The sequence below is a fragment of the Acomys minous genome, assembly GCF_964271855.1.
Source record: "Acomys minous genome assembly, chromosome: 4".
NCBI lineage: Eukaryota > Metazoa > Chordata > Mammalia > Rodentia > Muridae > Acomys > Acomys minous.
This window is the reverse complement of record NC_140486.1, coordinates 89,535,988-89,552,732: the sequence shown is the minus strand read 5'-3', so window position 1 is coordinate 89,552,732 and position 16,745 is coordinate 89,535,988. Positions and strand designations below refer to the sequence as shown.

Sequence of the window (16,745 nt, the reverse complement as noted above, 5' to 3'; positions counted from 1 at the left end):
TTTTCCCTCATTCCTTAATGAACTCAGGACTGATCGCCAGTCCTGGCCGTTGGTAGATGTTCCGTAAGTATTTGTTGCATTGTTTGCATGAAGATGAGGCATAGCGCCTTGGGGAAGTCATTTTACTGAAGGCCATGCAGTGGAAGGGAGCTGGAACTGGATCAGCCCCCACTCCAGAAGTCATGGTTTACCACGCTGTTAACATGTTAAGAACCCAAACTGGGCCACTTTATCTGCATACTGTACCAGGAAGGGAGAGGGTGTGTCTAAGTGACAGGGTAGGTTAAGGAAAATAATGATACAGAGAGGACTATGTAGCCGGCATTTGCTACTTTGTGGGTTCCCTTTTCTCTCTTCTACTATTCTCTACCCATATCACCCCCTAACACTAGATAGAAGAGAAGAAAGGATAGAAGGAAAGGAGGTGACACTATCATTAGTTTACTTCTTGCTGATTAGAGGCACTGAATTCCGTGGTGCAAGGTTGATCTTCGCTGTCAGGTCTAATTTCTTCTGGTTTCTTTGTGCATGACTACTTGACAAACCACAACCAACAGCCGCCAACAACATCCAAACACCAACCAGCCAACAACAGCAACCCCGCCTCTCAGTTCCTTAGCTTTTATATATCCTCTGAAAAGTTCCCAGAATTCCAGAGTCATATACTCTCAGGAACTAGCTGCAGGTGGCAAAAACCGCAGCCCTTACTAGAGCATGAGGCAAGTCATAGTCACCTGCTGTGAAGCAGCCTCATATCCTCACACCAGGGAATTAAATGAAAACATATTCTCATAACATTTGTGTTTTTCAAAGAAACCAAGAATATAGAATTCTCGCTACAGGTCTAGATTGAAGTCCTAATCTTGGGCAAACTGCTCACATTCACCGAGTTCATTTTCAGCAGCATTGCCGTGAGGTGACTTGTTAGCTCTGAATCACCATCCTAGATGTGCATTCAAAGACACAGTCTTTCTCACCCCACAATTGTACTTTCTCATTACACTAGGCTCACTCTCTGCATTTTCACCCCCTCAGCAATTCCCATTATAAGTTTCCCTCTGTTCCTACTAAGCTACTGACACTGTCCTCTCTAAGTTACCAGTGACCTTTTAGTGGCCACATTCTTTTTGTAGGCTTCATTCTCTTGACCTCTGTGGACACAATTATGACACTGGCCACAGGACTGGGGTATATATCACTCCCCACTGCATGCCTGCTGCCACTCAGATTTCTGGAGCCCAAGTTAGACAGCTGCAGGACACTTCCAGACAGTTAAAATCAAGCATGAGACTCGGCCCATTCACTCACACAGTGGCTTCCATGGGCTGTGCAGCCTCACTTCCCATCACGTTCAGCCTTCCTCCCCACGTGCTATGTTCTGGGTATTTCTGAACTTCCTTGAATACATGCTCTTTCTAGCAACTTGACCATTTTACATGATGACTTTGCAAGAGGAAATGTTTATCCTATTGTACCTAATCGATGCTGAGGAACCCTCCCAGAGCCGTCTCCACTATCACCAGTTATAGGAGGCCTTTGGTGTGTAGCCCCAACAAGAAAAAGCTCTCACTTCTAAACGCAGGATAGTACAGCTCTCCATTTTCACATGCCTTGCATGTCTACTGAATAGAAGGGCATGTCCTCTAGTCCTCATTGACATATCATGGCCATCTTCCCTAGAACACAGTAGATGCCAAATAAGTGCTTATTGAATGAAGAAAGATTGAACACATGGGTGCGTAGTTGATATTCCCTTTACTTTAAAATACGGAAGGCTTAGAACTCAGAGTGTGTGCTTGGGGACATTGCTTAGAAAGCTGCCTAAAGGAAATCTTAGATACATGGGCATAGAATTGCACTGATATAGGGCGGTACAAGTGGTCATAACAGTAAGCATGATGATAATTGCTACCACTATCTCGTGTTTACTGTGCATCAAGGCAAAAATTGCTTCCTTTAAGACTTTAAGAAAAAGGAACAGAATAATAGTCTTTAAATATAATTAAAGATAAGAGCAGAATCAAGATGATTCTGGGTAAAAAGAGTTACTCTTTGATCTGCTATCCAAAAATTTAACAGCTGTCTAAAACTCTGTAGAAGGCAGATTTGGAGCATTTATTAACACAAAGAGGTCAGAGCCAAAATTACAACTCCATTACTCATATAGATACTTGGGCTGCACAGAAAATAAGTAATTTTGGGCAGCCTTTTATAGTAGCTGTCTTTAATGTTATCCAATGAGATTTCTTTCATGGTCTACCTACATGGGTGAAAGTTAACTTAGAACATCATGTACATGTATGTTACGGTTTAGATCTAAAACTTTCCCCTATTGATTCAGTATTGAAGATTTGGTTCCAGGATAGCTGTGTTTATATCTGGGGCCACAAGAGATGGCAGAGTTGTCAGTGGGCTCGTCTGTTGATAAGATCACAGATATTCAGAAGTGGAACCAAGTTGGAGGAAGTTAGAGTCTGGGGAAAACATTTGTTTTTCTTCTCGCTGTGACCAAAAAGCTGACAAGAAGTATATTAAGTGTGTGTGTGTGGGGGGGTGAGTTTATTTGGGCTCACATTTTGGGGGTACAGTTTATGATGATGGGGAGATAATGACAGCAGAAATTGAAGGCGCTGGTCATATCATCAGGAAGTACACAGAGAGAAATGCTATTGTTCCGCTTGGCCCCCTTTTTAGTCAGTGTGGGATTCTGGCCCATGAAACACTTGCTGACTGATGGCTACTTTAGGGCGGGTCTTTCTGCCTCAGTTAACTTAATGTAGACATTCTCATAGACATGCCGGGATTCTAGACCCTGTGGAGTTCAGAATCGATAATGACCACCATAAATGACATGACTTTGAAGGGTTAACTATGTCCCTGGTCCTCTCCCCAGACCTTGCCTGCTTCCTGCTGTCATTAGATGAGATGCTTTCCCTGAAAACATTCTCCTCATCATTTCATGTGGAGCCCAGAAATAGCTTGGCTGAGTGACTAGGGCATAGACCTAGACCCGGAACTGTACACAAACAGAAAGATTTCTTCTTTTTTTTTGAGTTGCTTATTTCATGGATTTTGTCACAGCAATAGGAATCTGAGCAATCCAGGGTCTTAAAAATGTGTGGGAAGCCAGGCATGGTGGTGCATGCCTGCAATCCCAGCACTTGGGAGGAAGAGGCAGGTGGATCACTGTGAGTTTGAGGCCAGCCTCGTCTACAAAGCGAGTCCAGGACAGCCAAGGCTACACAGAGAAATCCTGTCTTAAAAAACAAAACGAAACAAATATATGGGTAAAATAAACTTCACATGCCAATGATTGCAGACATGATGAGTTCTGATTGTATAGTATTCTAGGAGGCCAAGAATACATATTAGCACATCAAGTTAAAAAAGAAAGAAACAAACAAAGGAAGGATGGAAGGAAGGAAGAAAAGACTACACAGAAACAAAAACAAAATCCCTGTTTCTGTGGTCTACTGCTTGTGGGTTTGAGATAAGTCTTTTCTTGCAGAATGCCTCACATTTATTCTCATGGAATTAGCAGGAGGACACACCAGCTTGGGAAGGTCTGAGAAATAGACTCTTAGGTGCTGGTGTTTGATCAGACATATGCAAAGAGGATTGCTACAAAGCCCTTTGTGACACAGAGAGTGGAAGATTGACTATGCTTTAGCCTTGAATAGACTCAAGTATACTATTATTATTTACATCATAAAATTCAACCCTATGTGAAGGCTGGAGAGAAAAAGGCCAACTCTTAATCAATCCTTGGAATTAGCAATTTACTTATGATGGCCACATCACACAGTCATAGGAATTTATATTTTCATTTCGTCCCAACGAAAAACTTGACCATCTTTCTTTAATATTATCAACCTGGAAGCTTGACAGTAAGGATTAAAAATTGCTCCTCACTTCCCACTTGGTTATTGGAAAGGTTCTGAGAGGCAATCAGTCTTGTGAAGCTACACTTTACAGTCTGCATAAAAATGCCGTGATTTCCCTTTCTCTCCCCAACCTAATTGAAAGTGCATAATACCACCCAGCTGGGGAAATGTGTAAATGGTAAACATATGCAATATATCATGCTATCCCACAAAAGCAGCCTACTGCTAGGGACCGGGTGGTTGTCAGAACCCTGAGAAATCTGGAAAATGAGTCTCTTTCTTCCATCTAGAAGGAGAAGCCTCTTACACCTACCTCTTTACCGCCTCCCTCCATATTTCAAGCAGGAGCCATCAGACTAGAGAGAGGCCCATCAACCCATTCCTGGAATGTGAGACTCCAAGGTCACCTAATGATGCGTCTGGACTAATGTGCCTTTAGACCAGCCTTTCCCAAGGCAGGGATTTTTCTTAGGCAAGAGGTGAGGGCTGGAATCCTCTTGTTCCTTACTTGCTTCAAACAGATGCTCCCGCTATGTCTTTCCCTTGCTGTGAAACCTACCGGTCACCTCCTATCTTCCTCTACTTCATCAAACTTCTAGGACTAAGATTCATTTCCACTCCCGCTCATCAGTTTAGTTTTCCTTGAATATCAAATCCCTATCTTGTTTTTCTCCTGCACTGCCTCAGCCATCCCTAATCTCACTTCAATTACACCTACTCAGAAGCCATTGTCCCTTTTCTGACTCCTCACTCCATGTTCTTGAATTAGTGCCATCTTCTTATGATAGGGGTCTCAGGAGAAAATACAATATTCCTTCAAAGCTTCCATCATTAGTTCTCTGCCACTGTGGTCCTGCAAAAATCGTTTTCTGTTGCCCCATGCACTCTACCACTACCATCCGTTCATGCTACTTTATAACTAGCTATTGTTTTATTTTTGATGACTGATACCTTACTGGTAGGTCAAAGTACAGCACTTGTCTAGGGCACCATGCCACTGTAGTTTTAGTAGATTGAAGGATACATTTGTATCTGCTTCAGCAGTAGAGATGACTTGAAGCTTACTCAATTAAAACTGCATTCATCTTTCACTTAGTTACATTACCTGTCAGCTAGGGCTGGGGGATGATATGGCTTGTTGACCTTGGCATAGAGACCCTCTAAGTGGTCTCTGTCTGGAGACAGTGGACGTCCATCCCGAGGGTAAGCAACTGGTACAGCTCGAGGGGGAGATGGTGATCTAAAGACATTTGCTGATGTGCACGGTTCCCGAAAGTGGTTCACTCTGGCGTAATTGGGGTCCATGTCATCATCGTCCATGTCATACACGGGTCCAATCGCCGCAGTGGCATAATCAACAAGACCTCTTGCCTGCTTTTCCCTTAGCTCCTGATGCTTTGCTCCAATCCTGAAAAAATACAGAAGAGGTAGCATTGATGAATGTGAATTTTATATGCGGATACAATGAAATAGTCTCCTGAACCTGGATTAACTCTTGCTAACCACTGAGCTGTCGTTTTCTTGTTTCTTCAAGACCATGCCATGTAGAACTGCCAACAGCATGAGAGGATTAATTTTAAATCCATGACCTTTATTTGTCACACAGTCTTCACTTTGATAGCAAAGCTATAGGTATTTTGACACATCTCCTACTGATGATTGGGCTGATAGCAGTCTCTCCTTACAAAGGAGCTGTGCTTGTGGCGATAGTACACCTTGGAAGAGATATACCGTAAAAGTCCTTCCTGGGAAAAGGCCGCATGTGAAAGAGCCGATCAGAATATTTTTTTTCCATTTCTTTTTTAAAAAATTTTTATTAATTTATTCTTGTTACATCTCAATGGTTATCCCATCCCTTGTATCCTCCCATTCCTCCCTCCCTCCCATTTTCCCCTTATTCTCCTCCCCTATGACTGTTCCTGAGGGGGGACTTCCTCCCCCTGTATATGCTCATAGGGTATCAAGTCTCTTCTTGGTAACCTGCTATCCTTCCTCTGAGTGCCACCAGGTCTCCCCCTCCAGGGGACATGGTCAAATATGAGGCACCAGAGTTCGTGTGAAAGTCATACCCAACTCTCCACTCAACTGTGGAGAATGTTCTGTCCATTTAAAGTTTGGCACCTGTATTGTCCTTGGCTGGTGCCTTAGTTTGAGAGGGACTCCTAGGCAGAATCTTACACTTGTGCTATGACTTCACTCTCTAGTGCTCCAGAGTTTCTAAAGAAGAGTTTGAAAACATTGATTTAAATATGAAAAAGAAATACAGAGACTGTCTGGTCACTAAAAGCTGCAGAATTGAGGGCAATTTATAAGAGACTCCAAGTCTTTCTTTACACAGATGGGGATCATTGTGCCTCATTGTACAAGGGCTAGGGACAGAGTAAAATAATGAGGAAATTAATAGGCTTGTGACAGAGATAAATTGGCACATATAAGTGAATTAAACCCCATCACTGGCAGAAGTCTGTAGCCCCAAAGCTTTAAGAGATAGTACTGAACGCTACTGCTAGCCAGGGACAGTACGTGGACCACTGATGATGGAGCAGAAAATATATGTAGGTGGATGCTATACCCACTTGATTTATGAGAATTTTTCCGGAGAGGATTAGCTTGGTTCTCTTCAGCTCCCATTAATACTAAAGCTCACAAGGATGCTTATTGGACAGTGGTGCTGTGGGTGGTGTCAGGAAACCCTTTAACCTTTTACCCTTGAGAATGCAAGATGTGGAGTAAATTGGATGGGAGGGTAGGTTGATCCTGACCCAGGTATCCGAAGACACGTTCGAGGAAGGATGGAGACACAGGCAGAAGGCCTGGACCAGTGATAAACAAAACCTAAAGCCCCCAGCAACTTCTCTTCAGACAAAAACAGTTGTGTTTTGTTCGTAGCAGCTATTTTCATTTTCCAAACATCAAACCCTTTGTCAAAATCTTTAGAAGCCATGATCTTTATACGGTTTTTTCCCCCTTGTGACAAGACAGCGTTTGTATTTTAGTTTTTTTTTTTCCAGTAGAAAGAAGAAGAAATTGGGCAAGAGAAAGAAAAAGCAACAAAATAGAACAGTTAAAAAGTGGCAGCAAAGGATAAGAAACAGCATCTCTAGGTCACACCAGAGGAAAATAAACACCAGGGCACATTATTGCTGATCTGTTTTGACTAGGCAGAAAACATACGTACCTGACATATAAATAATTGGGACGATTTATATTTTTGCATAAAGGCAGTGTGACTCTCTGAGGGATTCTGAATTAAGATGAAAGAAGATTGCACAGTAGGGCACCCATTAAGGGGCCTTGCCCGTCCCCTTTCAATGCATGATAGTCCCAGATTCATGCCTGCTTGTGTTGAATAATTTTTGATAAAGGACATTGCCTGCTCCAATGAAATTTGAGACTCAGCCTAAAATGGGGAGTGTGCCAAGGCTTATGGTTTTCAAGGGATGGCGCAGACTGATTCATCAAAGACTGCTCCGTGCCACCCAATATGGGTGGATTTCCAGTGTAAATAATGTAAAAAGACATTGGGAAAGTCAGGGGCTGGGACTCTATGTGTTTCCTCTCTTCCTCTTCCTCACAAATAAGATGTCTTGAGAGAAATCCGGCAGTAGAAAAATAAATACCTCCTGGCCCTGTCTGCTGCATGGAGGCTACACTTGTGTATTAAGGGGAAAAGGAAAATACCAAGCCTGATATTTCCAAAATAAATAGCAGAAACAGAACACTGGGATCTATGTTTCTAACTTCATCTCTTCTCTTTCTTTGAGGTTTTTCTCATTAATTAAACTTGGCAAATGTGCAGAGATTTTTAGATGAAAAAGTCCTCTATGTATATGTCAAGGCTTGTTGGATCTTGTACTTTTCATTGCTAAAACAAAACTAAATCCTTACGCTATCCCCTCTACACTACTGAGGGTTACAGTAGCTAATTTCATATTAATCACTCAGCAGGTGAAATAGCAATTTCTGTGCACCATCATTACTATGCCATATACCAGGGTCTCTCCATGTGGGGGAGGACAAGGCAACCTGAGAAAGGGGGTGCATAAAAGGTGACGAGATTCCCCCAAGACAGTGTCAAAGAAAAGTGATATTTAAATTCCAATTGTTTCTAGTTGTTTCTACTTGGGGGGGGGGTCTCCTTACCACTGGAAAGTTGACCTGTTAAAATAGCTGATTTTCAGAACAGCCTAACAACCTTTCTGTTTCATGGTACCACTTGCTTCCCCATTCTCCTGAGCACACTGCCTTTGAATTGTTGAACCTTCTCTTTTCTCTCATTGAAAATAGCAGTGTCCCTTCTTTCCGTTACAGTTCTTGGATGTCCCTTTTAATGTCCACTTCCTTGGCTACAGAGGGTAGCTTTCATGTTTTTTATTGCATAGATCTGCTATCTAATGTGGTAGCCATTTGCAGTGTGTGGCCCCATAAATTTAAATTTTAAATAAGCAAAGTAAAATAACCCGTTGCCAGTATTATAAATGTATTCAAGTGATTAATATCTACATGTGGCCAGTGGCTTCTGTAGTGGCAATGAAGATGTAGACAAATTCCACAACTGCAGAAGGTTTTATTGGAATGTTAGTTTGATTCATTGAATGAGGTTTCGGTATGTTGCCTCAGTTAGAGTTTTCTGCTGCTGTGATAAAAATACCATGATCCAAACCTTGGGGAGAAAAGGCTTTCTGTTTGTTTCTTTTTAAAATTTTATTGTACAGTTTATAGCTTATCATCTAGGGAAGCCAAGGCAGGGACCTTGAGGCAAGAACAGAAGCAGAGGCCACGGAGAGAGTACTGCTCACTGGCTAGCTCCTCGTGGCGTGCTCAGTTTGCTTTCTTATAGCACTTAGGACCACTAGCCTACAGTTATCTGGGCCTAAATATCATTTAACAATATAGACCACAGACTTACCCACATGCCAACTCTTGGTGCATTTTCTTAATTACTGTTTCCTCTTCCAAAATGACTCTAGCTTTTGTCAAGTTGACATAAAACTAAGCCAGTTTCTCACTGTAACCTGTACGCACAAAGGCTGCGATAACATTCTTCAGTGAAGAGCATTTCCACTGCATCCCCTGTCAGACTGGGGATCGCTGACGGATTATAATAAACGTCTGAGTGAAAGTATGGCTAGCTCGCTATTCTCATCGAAACTTTCCATGGTCAAAGAGTGGGGAAGAAAATGAATCTTCAGCCTAAAATGGGGATCATGCCAAGAGTTAATATGTGTTTGCATTTCTAGCTGGGCACATAGTTCCCTGAAGCGAGGAAGAAGGTCTGTAAGAGCAGGGTCAGCAGGGCTTTACTTAGGAAGAGAGAGTCTGAGGGCAGGAAAGGACTGGGCGTGGGCGGGTTGAGGATAAAGTCTTGTGAAGACCCAACTTCAGAAAAGGGAGTCACGGCTGGGAGAGCAGAATGCTCTGCATGTAGCCTTCTGTCTATGGGGAAATTTCATGGAGATAAAGCAGAAAGAAAAAGTAATGATAAGGAAGGTGAAAGAATAAAGGGAAATCCAGACTCATCGAAACAGAACCGAACGCTGAGATGACCTCATCCAGGAGCAGGTTTATCTGCTGTCAGGATAACCTGCCCCCCAGATTAAAGACTATAGAAAATCAATTCCTGAGACAGTAACGCAGCAAAGTGGGGAAAGGAAGGTATTTTTAGGAAAACACAAAAAATTGAGGCTCCGGGTGACCTTACATTAATATTCTTAGGCCACTTAAAATGGTATCTTAACATGCATTCTGATTTAAGTTTTAAGCATTCTTAGGTCATAAAATATATTTAATTAGTCACATAAATATTTCCTCCAGCAAAGATCCACCTCCTACAAGGTTTCATCTGCTCCCAAAACAGCCCCACCAGCTGGAGCTCAATACTCCCAGTATAGGGATAATCCTATTCTAAAAGGAAGTTGGATATCAGTAGAGATGTGTGCGTATGAGAGCCTTGTAAATTGCACAGGACATCCCTGCAGGGAATTGTCTGGAAGGCTGGATAGAAAAGCCATAGTGTCTAGAAGTGCATCTGAATGTAGCCCTTCTACTTTATGTGTCTTGGAATTTTCAAGTATGTGTTTAAGGTAACTTTTATTATTTTAAGTATAAAATCGTATCTAACAATGAAGTTACAATTCATTAAAACTTATAACTAACAGCAAGGGAACACTTTCTGAACCAGTGGGTCTCGCTTATTTTGCAAATTGTACATTTTTTTTGTGATTCTCCTACCAACTCAGTTATGACAAATTAATATCATTCGTTGAGGTTGTGCTTGGTCCCTTCAGCTCAACTCCTTCTACCTGGAGCATTCAGGGTCCATTAATCAAAGATTCGGCTCTAATCTTCTCTGGTAGAGGACTAAGCTTGTCAACCACAGTCCCACAGTGGGCTCGGTGTTTTGCCTTGTCTTCAACGCGTAGTTCGGCAGACTCTGTACCTGAATCAAAGTTCTGTAATCCATTAATTTCTGTGTCAGTTTCTGTACACCTGTTTCTTTTCATAATAAAAGCAGAAAGCTATGCATGAGAGCAAGCGTAATAGTGTTTACCCGGTCCAGTTCTGTGAGCATTGGTACTATATAAGCCTGGTAGAGCTTTGCTCATGGCTGTTCCTAAATGGCTTCCTTTTGTAGAGGAGTGGCAGGTGGGTTACACGAACCAGTCTGCTCCCATGTGTTGTGTTTATACTCCAGCAAGCCCTTTGTTCCGACTGGAGAGCATCACCCCAATTCCACATGTTGGAATAAGACTGTGAAAACAAAACAAATGAATGCCCTTTCCTGATTCCCTCTTGACATTCTGCCATAAGAGGACCACAAACTACTTCAACGTGTCCTGTGCATTTCTTTTCTGCTAATTCTTTGGCTGTTTAGGCTTCAGTAACTGCTGTGATTACACTGGTTATTAGAAAGATGGGCAGAGCCAAACTCGGTCCCTTGGTCACCTACAGGAGAGGCATGAGTGTAAGTGATTATGATTCAGCATCAAAGAAAGGCGCTGTGTATATGCAGGATGAGGGTCTGCCACGCCTAGGGCCTGTGAGGAAGCATCTGACAGGCTTGTGACACACCTCCTCCAACAAGGCGACACTTGCTAATTCTTTCCTAGTTGTTCCACCAACTAGAGACCAAACACTCAAACACATGAACCTATGTTGTCCATTCTCATTCAGATTACCACAGCAAGTAACTGAATATTTAATCTGCTAAGGTACTCAGACTTAATAAAGACCCACATACTCCTTACACCCAACAATGTATACTCCTCAAGAAGAATGCAGTGGGATAGCATTTATTGAGTGGGTAAAATACACACACACACACACACACACACACACACACACACACACACACACACACACATACTTTCTATATCCAAAGGCTGTTTTGCCAGACTAAGTTATTAGTTTGTCAAATATTGAATTATATTCCTTCCTTGGGTATAAACATGTGGCTTCATTTTTGTACAACAGTGTGACTGCTAAAAACCTGGGTGATAACCCAGGTTTCTCCCTTCATAAGTGACTTAGAAACAACTTGCTTTTCTTACTTATTTAGTTGAAATATTTTACTCACTCATTTATTGCCCAATCATTTTGCTAGGGAGGTAGTTCTGTTCAAAATGTACTTCAAAGTATATATTTTTAATATTATGTTTTTATGAATTACAGGTTGATTTACCTCAATCACAGGAGATAAGCTGAATATCAAAACCAATTGTATTTATATTCTAAATGTAAAAAAATAGGTAACAATGACACTGAAGGAACTCAGTATTATTACAATGTCAATGCTTGAAATTTTTGCTGTAGAATAAATTACACCCCAGTGATACACTTCAAGTTGCATCATATAAAAATGGATGCAATGTCTGGTTGTCTTACTTTAGTGATGCTAAGGGAGCAAACTGAAGTTCATTGGACAGTTCTGTGATCACCTTTTCATTTAATAATTAATGAGTTTTTTTTTTGACAGGTTGTAAAATGGTTAGTGGGAAGGCTTCTTTGTTTTTTCTATTTCTTTGTTTTTATAACTTAGAAATCTTCTTTAAGAAAACTTTGCCCTCAACATTATGGAAGTTTTGGTTTTAATAAACTCTTCTAGTGCAGACAAATCCATATAAATGCTTAGTTCTTTTTTTTTTTTTAATTGCTGATTTCCAGATTAAGGTGTTAGTGCCCTAGATACTTCTAATGGGGACAGATAAGTTAGGAGAGATTTTTTCCTGACTCTTTCATTACAGGGGTTGAGGATTTTTTATAAACCTTTATTTAAGTCCATGATAGGCAAGCACAATGCATGTAGGTTTTTGATCACATGCATTCCTTACGCCTGTTGTTGCACATGCTGCCCATAACTTAGATGGCTCTGTATCGGCCGCTTGGTCCTTTTGTTTTGACCCATTTGCTTTTGATAGCTTCTTTGCTGCTACCTGACAAGCAAGTAGCCTCAGATCTACAACAAATCTCCTGTTCTTATTTGGAAGAAGTTGTTCCCCAAGACCCTTTTCTTTTGTAATGAACGGTGGATGAACCCAAGGGTTCTCTATGAGTGAAGCTGGGACTGTATGTTTCGTCTTCTTCTTTTAAATTTTTTAAAAACTTTTTATTGGTTCCTTGTGAGACTCAAGTCATGTGCCTCAGTCCTGTTCATATCCCCATCCCCTCATATTTGCTCTTCACCCTTGCAACCTCCCCCCCAAAATAAACAATATACAAACATTCAAAAACAAAATCAACAAGCCTCCAAAAAACCCGAAAAGCATAGAAAACATCTCATTGTGGAAGCTGTCACAGTGTGTGTCCCACAGTATGCCCCTCTGTCCACACATCTTCACTTGCAAGTGTTCATTGCAGTGAGTCATTGGGTTGGTTGGAGATTTCTGGTATATGGATCTTTTTATTCATTACTATTAGCTTACTAAAGCAAGCATGCAAAATAATTTTCTTGTAACATTTTCATACGCGTATAACCCTGTTATTTGTTTCTGTTCAACACCATCACCTTCTCTTGTCCCCTTTCTCCTTGCAAATAGTTTCCCTTCTGTCTTTATTACATGCACATGTGTGTGTATTATCATACACATGATTCTTCCATAAGAGAACATTTCACTCAATATTTAGGTTTTATTGAAATACTCTTGGTACAAGGAGATTAGCATTGTGTGTGTGTGTGTGTGTGTGTGTGTGTGTGTGTGTGTGTGTGTGTATTTAGGATATTAATTTTTCCTTCTTCCTTCCAACCCTCTCCCTTTTTCCCCTTAAGTTCCCTTTAGAACCTTCTCTCCTCCCAAACAGCTTACATGCACGCATTTCATTATTAAGCCTATTTATACATCCAGGAGGGAGCATGTGATGATGTTTGTCTTTCTGAGTCTGGCTATTTTACTAACATTATTATCTCCATTTCTATCTGTTTCTTTGCAAATGGCATGATTTCAAATGGCTGAATAAAAATCCATCATGTATACATGACACGCTTTATTCATTCATCTGATGAGGCACATCTAAGCCGGCTCCATCGTTTAGTTATGACAATAGTTCTGCTATAAATATGTATGTGTGAGTGTCTCTCTTGGTGTGCTGACTTGGAGGCCTGTGAGTGCAGACCCAAGAGTGGGATGTAAACTGATTGTATGGTAGACCTAATTTTAGTTTTGTGAGGCATCTCTGTACCAATTTTCACTGTGTCTGGAAGCATATAGTTTTGAAAGATCACCATTATATTTGAACTGATAATTCTGATCCAAATTTACATTGCAGAAATCTTACTTAACTGTAAATAATAACCTACATATTCTTTTTTTAACATGAAAGATCTTGAGTCTTTATCCTGATGTAATAATGTATTTTTATTACAATATGTGCAATTTTAAGTATATGCATAGCTAACAATAACAACACTCACATCACTGGGGTCAGTTTGCAGATGTGGACTGCTGGCCTCTTGTATCATCTGTCTTACAGAAGAGGCAAGGCAGCCTCTGTGCCTCTTCTAAGGGTACTGCTCTAGTTTTTAAAGGTTTTTCTCTTATTACCCAATCACCTTCCCAGAGTCCTACCCCTATTAATATCATATTAGCAATTAGGTCTCAATATATGAACATTGTTGGGTTGGGGGGTGTGCCCAAATATCTAGACCATAACCACTAGGCCATTAAAGATGGCCCAGTTATATCACCTCTATTTGCTATTACACTATCGTACTATATACAGTCAAAACTGTTTCTAGTATCACTCAATTACTTTACCTAAGTAGTTATGTAACCAATTTGTTTTAAATAGCTTATTCAGTTTGGTTTGCTTTTAATTTTTAGGAGATCAGTCTTTCTTTTTCTTTGACTTTTATTGCTAAGCATGCAAGACATGTTGATGTTTGTTGTACTTATTTGTGTATATATGTTTGCATGTACGTATGTGTGGGGTGGAGGTAAGCTTGGAGGTTGATGTTAGGTACCTTTCCTCTTTCCTTTTTAATTATGTTCCACTTTTGAGGCAGGGCCTCACGGTGTAATTCTGGCTGTCCTGGAAGTCACCATGTAGACCAGACTAACTTTGAACTCAGAACAACACCTGCCTCTGCTTCCTAAGTGCTGGCATTAAAGGCATACACCTCCGTGCCTGCTTCGCCTTATTTTCTGAGACCTGGTCTCTTATTAACCTTGGAGCTTCCTGAGCAGTTATACTGGTGGAACCCTGAACTCCCGAGATGAGCCTGTTACTACATCCCTCCCCCTTGCCACCGTAATGCTGAGGATGCAGAGGCATGCTGCCAGGTCGGGCTTTCACCTGCATGCCGAGCAGCCAAACTTAGGTCCTTATGTTTTCAGAGCAAGCACTTTACCCAGCGAGCCATCTCCCCAGCCTTAAACGTATTATTTTCCTAAACGAAATAGAACAAAACAGATTAGGTAGCTGTCGCTATCTGTCTTGTCTATCCAGCATGGTGTTGAGCAGCTGTGTCTATATCTACATCTCTCCTTTGTTACGCGAAAGCTGGGATGAAATACACATAGTGCTACCCTTTGCTTTTTCGTGTCGATATTTAGAGGAGAACTTCATTTGAGCCAACGGAAAGTTGTTTCTTGAAAACTTCATAATCGTCCCCCATGTGGCTCTGCTTTTGCTTATTTAATGAGCCATGTACTCTTGGTCATGTGGGCATCTGCAGTGTTTTGCTGGTGCAGACATACCTCAGAATTGTGGGCTGGTTTTCCGACCACAGCAGTAAAGTGAAAAATCACCATAAAGTGACTCATGAAGTCTCTGGCTTTGCAGTGCATATAAAAGTTGTGCTCACTATGTGACGTGGTCTACTGTGTGCACAGCATCCCTACCTCTAAAAATCCTAATTGTTAAAAATGCCAGTGGCCACAGGACAGTTTAAGAAAATGCTGACGAGATACTCGCTCTTGTCACAAAACTTCAGTTTGCAAAGTAAAAAGTGTTTGTGGAGCACAGTAAGGTCAAGTGCCAGGATGGTAAATATTCCTGGGCAAGTAAATGCCATGAGGGAAAATGTAGTGCAAAAATCAGTCTGCACTTTACTGCCATGGCCATGGGATGAACTCACAGACGGATTGCTGGGTTACAGAATGACGCACGCCCACCTTTTTCCAGACTGCGGTGTTTCCTTCCCTGTTTATTTTGTGTTGCCACCCGCATTGGAAGGGACAGCTGGTTCTCTCGTCTCATCATCAGAGTGCATTGTCGAACTCTGTGAGATTCGATAAGCCAGGTGAGAAGTCATGTTTTCATGAGGTTTTAATTAGCCCGGCTCTTATTATGTGATGCTGAGAATCTTTTCATATGTTTAGGGGCCATTTTCATTTCCTCTTCCGCGAGCTGTCCGTATCGGTGGCTGATTTTTCCATCAGATTACTGGGCATTTTCCCTTTTGATTTTTCAAAGAGCTTTGTATAATAGTGATATGAACACATTGTGATCCACGTCTCTTATTTCTTCTTTTCTGAGTCTTCCATTTGCCTTTTATGACTTCAGCTAAAGCATCTCCGAATGCTATCCCGCCTTCGCCCTTTCTCTTCTATACCTTAGCAGTCCGTCAGTACTTTCGCGAACTATTCCCGGCTAATATCCCGAGGCGCAGGTCTGACTGTTTGACCAGTGCCAAGGAGATTTAGGGGTGACATTTCTCTTTGCTGCTATTGTGTGAGGGCTAACAACCGAGTGGAGAGGAGTAGAAGAGTAGACGAGCAGGCTGGCTACCTACAGTGGTGACAGAACTGGAGGTCAGGAAAGGGTTTCCAGGGAGGTACGTAGGCAAACAGTAGCATCATTAAAAGACACTACCAAGTACCTGCTGCCCGGCTTTCTCTTCTGACCGTGGGGATAATTGCTGGGCTATCACTCTGCTCTCATAATAGAAGCTGCAATTAGGTCACTACAATTATCCTTTGTTCCAGAGAACAAACAGGCCAGGCTTCTTAAGCTTTTCCTTATCAATATCGTTTCAAAGCTACAAGCTATACTTGGGCCAGAAGAATTGCAGCTTTTGATTATTATTATTATTATTAAAATTATCATTATACTGACCAGCAAATACAGTCTTTGTGATCAATGTTTCATCTTTTCCACAAAGCGGCTCTAATAGCATTAACATTTTTCACTGTTTTCTCATTCCTGCCAGGATGTCTATAATTATTTTCCAAAGGATCTCTTTTGTATAATTCATTTCTCTTGCTACCCTAAACCAGACTCAATGTGATAAAAGACCTCAATTGATGGGATAATTGATTACTTTTCTTATAATAAAAAAAATACTTCTGCAAAGCAACCTAATGTTTCTATAATACTGACATGCAAATTAATTGACATTATTAATGGAATCTCATACACAGATCT

At 41.2% G+C, this 16,745-nt stretch overlaps 1 protein-coding gene across 3 annotated transcripts in view; it reads right to left on the bottom strand.

The window, feature by feature from the left end:
* The window catches only part of PARD3B (par-3 family cell polarity regulator beta), a 982,300-nt gene that overhangs the window by 154,673 nt on the left and 810,882 nt on the right, over positions 1-16,745 (bottom strand). For all 3 annotated transcript variants that reach the window (XM_084778917.1, XM_084778918.1, XM_084778919.1), the window contains one exon: positions 4,990-5,292. In XM_084778917.1, coding sequence (XP_084635043.1) covers positions 4,990-5,292 — 303 coding nt within the window. The remainder of the gene's footprint in view (positions 1-4,989; positions 5,293-16,745) is intronic.